This window comes from Kryptolebias marmoratus, unplaced genomic scaffold, assembly GCF_001649575.2.
Source record: "Kryptolebias marmoratus isolate JLee-2015 unplaced genomic scaffold, ASM164957v2 Scaffold130, whole genome shotgun sequence".
Taxonomy (NCBI): Eukaryota; Metazoa; Chordata; class Actinopteri; order Cyprinodontiformes; family Rivulidae; genus Kryptolebias; species Kryptolebias marmoratus.
Genome location: NW_023665864.1, coordinates 8,833 through 15,222, shown reverse-complemented (window position 1 = coordinate 15,222; position 6,390 = coordinate 8,833). Strand labels below are relative to the sequence as shown.

The following is a 6,390-nucleotide window of genomic DNA, read 5'->3' as shown; positions in this document are numbered from 1 at the left end:
TTAAACTCAATCATCCGTAGAGTTTAAATTTCTTCTTTTCCTGGAACTTTGATCTGAAGTGTTGGACTAAAATAAACCAAAGTGAAATAGAAGCCGGGCTCTGAAGCAGGTCAGTCAAATGATGATCCAATCCAAGCTCACCACTCATCCCAACATTTGGTAGGAAAAACCGGGAACCAAATTGACTGCTGACCTCTGACCCCTCATTTGGAGATCAGGTTACAGACCTGCAATCGTTTCAGCTCTGAGGTCGTCAACTGGAAGAAAGTGGAGAAATGGCGCTACCTTCTGTCCGTCAGCTGCAGCTACAACAGTTAAAGTAAGAGCTGTTTAAAGATCTGAAATCTGCCTGAAAATGACAAACTGATTGATTTAATTCAGGAAGCTTCCAGAGGAGCCACAAACTGAAGAGTACAGAAGTAGATTTGTTTACTTCACTTAACATTTTACACACAGTTCTGTTGAAATAAATCATCTCTTTTGGACTATTTTCTGAAATGATTTTTGTTTTTGTTCTAGTTTACAGATGCTTTTTCTCTTGTTTCCTGCCTCTCATCCATGGATGGATGCTTTTCCTGCTCCTCACCTGTGGCCATGAGGTGTGGATCAGGACGGAAAGATCCAAGCAGCTGCAATGAGCTTCCTTCACAGGGCGGCTGGGCTCAGCCTCAGAGAGGAGCTGAGGAGCTCCATCATCTGATTAGGATGAACTCCAGACGCCTCCCTTTGGAGGATCTTCAGGCATGTCCCTAAATTTCTTTTCTCAGATGTTTACTCTTTCAGCTGATCACTGTTGTTGTTTTTGTTTAGATTTACTGAAGTTTCTGTAGCTTCTGTCGTGTCTGTTTTACAGTAGCTTAAAATTGCTGAAGCTTTTTTTTTTTTTTACAGTGTGGTTTGTATCTTTTGTACTGATTGTTAGCTAACAACAACAATAATAAAAATCATCATCATAATAAACTTAAAGTATAAAAGTAGCATTATTAATGACATCAGACAGATAATTAATGATAAATAATCTGAAACAATGTCCAGATTTTTGCATTAAAATCAGCATTTAAAGAAAAAGCTAATATTGTTTCACTATGAATGAATGTAAAAAAAAACTAAATATTTTAATAAAAATATATAACATCTCATCTTTGAGTCTAGTAGTAAAAGTTTTTCTTTTATTAATAAAATAAGAGGAATTTCATGACATCACTTCCTGTTAGAGTTACTGCCTCCATCTGAGAGGAGAGAAAACGTAAGATGTCTCACTCCACACTAATCTTTTCACTAACTCAGTCCAATAGCTGATCTATGGGGGAAGTGATTTCATTTTCTCTGAATCAAAACAACTAATAGTTTAATAATTGATGAAACCGGGTTATTTTAACTTGTAGTTTATTGTTTAAATAATCGGAGAAGCTCAGAATCTTTTCTTCAGTTACTTTCTGGCCCGGGTGAGTCATCCTCGCAGGGATAGACAATCTTCGCAGATCCGGGCAAAGGTGGGGCTCTGAGTTTGATGAAGAACTTGGGAAAGTTTTCTGAGGCGATTTTCTGTGTGTCCGGGAGGAAACGGGTCAGCAGGTGAGTTACCGAACTTTACCCGGGTTAGCTTCACCACCCCCGCTGATTTCCCGCTTCGGCCCTAAACGTTTTTCTGCAACTTTTTGTTGAATTCTCCCCCCGTGAGGAGAGAAGCGTTATCTGTCTCTGCTTCTCCGGCTAGCTAACAGTGCGCTGACTGACACGGCCGACAGCCAATAGCAGCCGCAGTAGGAGAGCACTGCTGGCGGCCCAGCCAATCAGAGGCGCCGGTGAGTGTGAAGGCGGGAATCTGGAAGAGCAGAAGTCTGTTGAGTGTAAAAACAGGTTTCCAGCTGTCAGCTGAAGCAGAGAGGAAGCAGAGTGTCGACAGAAGGACTGGTACTTCCTGTTAACATGCACTCAGCCAGAACTCTCCTCCTACACTTTATTTAATCTTCAGGGGTAAAAGGTCAAGTGTGTTTTTTATTCCACAGCATCTCTTCATTACAGAGCACTGGAAGCAAACAAACACTTTCCCACCACACAGAACTTTCCCCAGGAACTTCCAGAACAGTTCCTGCTCTCAGGGACAGATCCAGTTCTGTGTTGGTTCTGGGGGAAAAAAAGTTTGTTTTTGTGGATTTAGTCTGAATATTGTCATCTGTCAATATCAGAAAACCTACGAATCCTGCTTGTACCGACATAAATCCAGGAGATCCAGGAGACTAAGAAGATCCAGGAGACTCAGAAGATCCAGGAGATCCAGAAGCTCCAGGGTCCGCCCCTCTCCAATCAGGGGGATGTTTTTTGCCCGAAGCTGCAGGTTTCAGGTTCAGGAGGCGGGCCCGTTTGGACCAGGGTTGAAGGGGACACAGACCTCCAGGTGTCTCGTTGGGGACAGCCGGGTGATGGTGGTCCCTCTGACCTCAGCAGCAGGGTACCTCAGGCCGAGCTGCATTTATGGATTTATTCTGTTTTCTCTAGAGGAAACTCTGGAGTTCCTGACCAGGACGACTTGATCTTCCACCTGAAGAACCAGGAACTGGACCTCATTGGACCCAGAAAGATCCAGAACTGATCCACCACTGGGCTTTTGTAAGGAGGTAAAACATTATATTTGTATTCAGAGTTAAATTACAGAATTATTGAGACAAATTAGTCCCCCAGAGAGTCCAACTCCAGTCCTCCTCGAGACCTGCTGGTCTCATTGGGTCCTTCAGGACTCAGATCTGTTTGGTCCTGCTGGTCTCGTCGGGTCCTTCAGGACTCTGATCTGTTTGGTCCTGCTGGTCTCGTCGGGTCCTTCAGGACTCAGATCTCTGATCTGTTTGGTCCTGCTGGTCTCGTCGGGTCCTTCAGGACTCAGATCTCTTTATTTTGACTTTAAAATGTTTAGTTTTAACTCTGAAGTCTATAAACTGTTGTCCTGTTTTGGTCTGTGGTGTCGTCTCATTCTTGTGGACTCGGCAGGACTCGGGCCAGACCTGCGAGTCTCTGGACCGACGTAGACCAGAGCCATGTCCTCTGGTAAGAACAAGAACCAGGTTTCTCTGGTCCTCCATAAGGTGATCATGGTGGGCAGCGGCGGTGTGGGGAAGTCGGCGCTCACCCTGCAGTTCATGTACGACGAGGTGAGCCCTCAGTCTGGACTACGTTTCCCACAATCCCCTGTTTCTCCTCCGGTTCTGAGTCTCACGGTGGTCCTGTTTGTTTGGACAGTTCGTGGAGGACTACGAGCCCACCAAGGCTGACAGCTACAGGAAGAAAGTGGTTCTGGACGGCGAGGATGTTCAGATCGACATCTTGGACACGGCGGGTCAGGAAGACTACGCCGCCATCAGGGACAACTACTTCCGCAGCGGCGAGGGCTTCCTGCTGGTCTTCTCCATCACGGAGCAGGAGTCCTTCACGGCCACAGCCGAGTTAAGGTTCTGACTGAGACACACTGCTGCTGGGGTTTACTCTGCCAAACATTGGTACCAGGTCCTGGTTCTGGTTCAGGTCCAGGTTCTGGTTCAGGTCCTGGTTTCTGGTTTCTGGTTTCTGGTCCAGGTCCAGGTCCTGTTTTTGGTTCTGGTTTCGGGTCCTGGTTTCTGGTCCTGGTCCTGGTTCTGGTTTCTGGTCCTGGTTCTAGTTTCTGGTCCAGGTACTGGTTTCTGGACCTGGTCCCAGTCCTGGTTCTGGTCCAGGTCCTGGTCCCGGTCCAAGTTCCGGTCGAGGTCCTGGTTTCTGCTCCTGGTCCTGGTTCCTGCTCCTGGTCCTGGTTCTGGTTTCTGGTCCTGGTTTCTGGTCCTGGTCCTGGTCCTGGTTCTGGACCTGGTCCTGGTACTGGTCCTGAACCTGGTTTCTGGTCCTAGTCCTGGTCCTGGTCCTGAATCTGGTTTCTGGTCCTGGTTCTGGACCTGGTCCCAGTCCTGGTCCTGGTTTGGTTCTGGTTTCTGGTCCTGGTCCTAGTCCTAGTCCTAGTTCTGGTTCTGTTTCTGGTCCAGGTCCAAGTCCAGGTCCTGGTTCTGGTTTCTGTTTCTGGTTTCTGGACTTGTTCCTGGTCCTAGTTCTGGTTCTGGTTCTGGTCCTGGTCCTGGTCCTGGTTTCTAGTCCTGGTCCTGGTTTCTGGTCCTGGTCCTGGTACTGGTACTGGTCCTGAACCTGGTTTCTGTACCTGGTCCCGGTCCTGGTTCATGTCCAGGTCCTGGTATCTGGCCCTGGTCCTGGTCCTGGTCCTGGTTCTGGTTCTGGACCTGGTCCCAGTCCCAGTCCTGGTCCTGGTCCTGGTCCTGAACCTGGTTTCTGGTCCCGGTCCCGGTCCCAGTCCCGGTCCCAGTCCTGGTCCTGGTCCTGGTCCCGTTCAGGTTCTGGTTTCTGGTCCTGGTTCTGAACCTGGTCCTGGTCCTGGTCCTGGTTTCTGGTCCTAGTCCTGGTCCTGGTCCCGGTCCCGGTCCTGAACGTCATTTCCAGCTTCACAGCCTTTAAATCCTCACTCAGATTGAACAATTGGACCCAGAAGCCCTGAAGGTCTCGTGTCCTGTCCGTCCTCAGGGAGCAGATCCTGCGGGTGAAGGAGGAGGAGGGCATCCCTCTCCTCCTGGTGGGGAACAAATCGGACCTGGAGGACCGCAGGAAGGTTTCTGTGGACGAGGCGGCGGCCAAGGCTGGCGAGTGGGGCGTTCAGTACGTGGAGACGTCGGCCAAGACCCGAGCCAACGTGGACAAGGTGAGCAGAGACAGAACCAGGATAAGGTTAACGTTAAGGTCCTCTGTCTGTCGGTGCCCTGTACTCTGCCCAACCTCTGACTGTCCTCTGTTCCCTGACCGTCCTCTGTCCATCCTCTGTCCCTTGCCAGTCCTCTGTCCTCTGTCCTCTGCCCCCTCACTGTCCTCTGCCCCCTGACCGTCCTCTGTCCTCTGCCAATTCTCTGCCTGTCCTCTGCCCGTCCTCTGCCCCCTGACCGTCCTCTGACCGTCCTCTGTCCATCCTCTGTCCCCTGCCAGTCCTCTGTTCTCTGCCCTCTGCCCCCTGACTGTCCTCTGACCGTCCCCTTCCCATCCTCTGTCCTCTGCCCCCTGACCGTCCTCTGTCCGCTGCCCGTCATCTGTCCTCTGCCCATCCTCTGTCCCCTGCCTGTCCTCTGTCCTCTGTCAATTCTCTGACCGCCCTCTGTTCTCTGCCCGTCCTCTGCCAATTCTGACTGTCCTCTGACCGTCCTCTGTCCCCTGCCAGTCCTCTGTCCCCTGCCCATCCTCTGCCTGTCCCCTGCCAATCCTCTGTCCTCTGCCCCCTGACTGTCCTCTGACCGTCCCCTGCCCCTCCTCTGTCCTCTGCCAATTCTCTGACCGTCCTCTGCCCATCCTCTGTCCCTTGCCTGTCCTCTGTCCTCTGCCAATTCTCTGACCGTCCTGTTCTCTGCCCGTCCTCTGTCCTCTGCCAATTCTCTGACTGTCCCCTGACCATCCTCTGTCCTCTGCCTGCTGACTGTCCTCTGACCGTCCCCTGCCCATCCTCTGTCCTCTGCCCCCTGACCGTCCTCTGCCAATTCTCTGCCCGTCCTCTGTTCCCTGCCCGTCCCCTGCCCGTCCTCTGTCCTCTGCCAATTCTCTGCCCGCCCTCTGTCCCTTGCCAGTCCTCTGTCCTCTGCCCCCTGACCGTCCTCTGTCCTCTGCCAATTCTCTGCCTGTCCTCTGTTCCCTGCCCGTCCTCTGTCCTCAGGCAATTCTCTGCCTGTCCTCTGTTCCCTGACTGTCCCCTGACCGTCCTCTGTTCTCTGCCCGTCCTCTGTCCTCTGCCAATTATCTGCCCGCCCTCTGTCCCCTGACCGTCCTCTGTTTCCTGCCCGTTCTCTGTCCTCTGCCCATCCTCTGTTCCCTGACCGTCCTCTGTCCTCTGCCCATCCTCTGTTCCCTGACCGTCCTCTGTCCTCTGCCCATCCTCTGTTCCCTGACCGTCCACTGTTCTCTGCCCGTCCTCTGTCCTCTGCCAATTATCTGCCCGCCCTCTGTCCCCTGCCCGTCCTCTGCCCGTCCCCTGCCCAACCTCTGTCCTTTGACCGTGTCCTGACCGTCCTCTGTCCTCTGCCCGTCCCCTGACCGTCCTCTGTCCTCTGCCCGTCCCCTGACCGTCCTCTGCCCGTCCACTGACCGTTCTCTGTTCCCTGACCGTCCTCTGTCCTCTGCCTGTTCCCTGACCGTCCTCTGTCCTCTGTCCCCTAACCGTCCTCTGCCCATCCTCTGTCCCCTGACCGTCCTCTGTCCTCTGCCAATCCTCTGTCCCCTGCCCGTTCTCTGTCCTCTGCCTGTCCTCTGACCGTCCTCTGTCCCCTGACCTTCCTCTGCCCATCCTCTGTTCCCTTACCGTCCTCTGTCCTCTGCCCGCCCCTGCCC

At 52.2% G+C, this 6,390-nt stretch overlaps 1 protein-coding gene across 7 annotated transcripts in view; it reads left to right on the top strand.

The window, feature by feature from the left end:
• Positions 1-1,453: 1,453 nt before the first annotated feature.
• LOC108228880 (ras-related protein ralB-B) overlaps positions 1,454-6,390 on the top strand; it is a 7,483-nt gene continuing 2,546 nt past the window's right edge. Inside the window, exons 1-6 of one of the 7 annotated variants that reach the window (XM_025003350.2) lie at positions 1,464-1,575; positions 1,718-1,805; positions 2,500-2,618; positions 2,986-3,146; positions 3,235-3,443; positions 4,552-4,726. In XM_025003350.2, the coding sequence (XP_024859118.1) occupies positions 3,033-3,146; positions 3,235-3,443; positions 4,552-4,726 (498 nt within the window). In that variant the 5' untranslated portion in view covers positions 1,464-1,575; positions 1,718-1,805; positions 2,500-2,618; positions 2,986-3,032. Of the gene's footprint in view, positions 2,619-2,949; positions 3,147-3,234; positions 3,444-4,551; positions 4,727-4,856; positions 5,128-6,390 lie in introns of those variants that run through there. The other 6 variants (XM_017404508.3, XM_037974508.1, XM_037974510.1 and 3 more) reach the window with 6 other exon arrangements.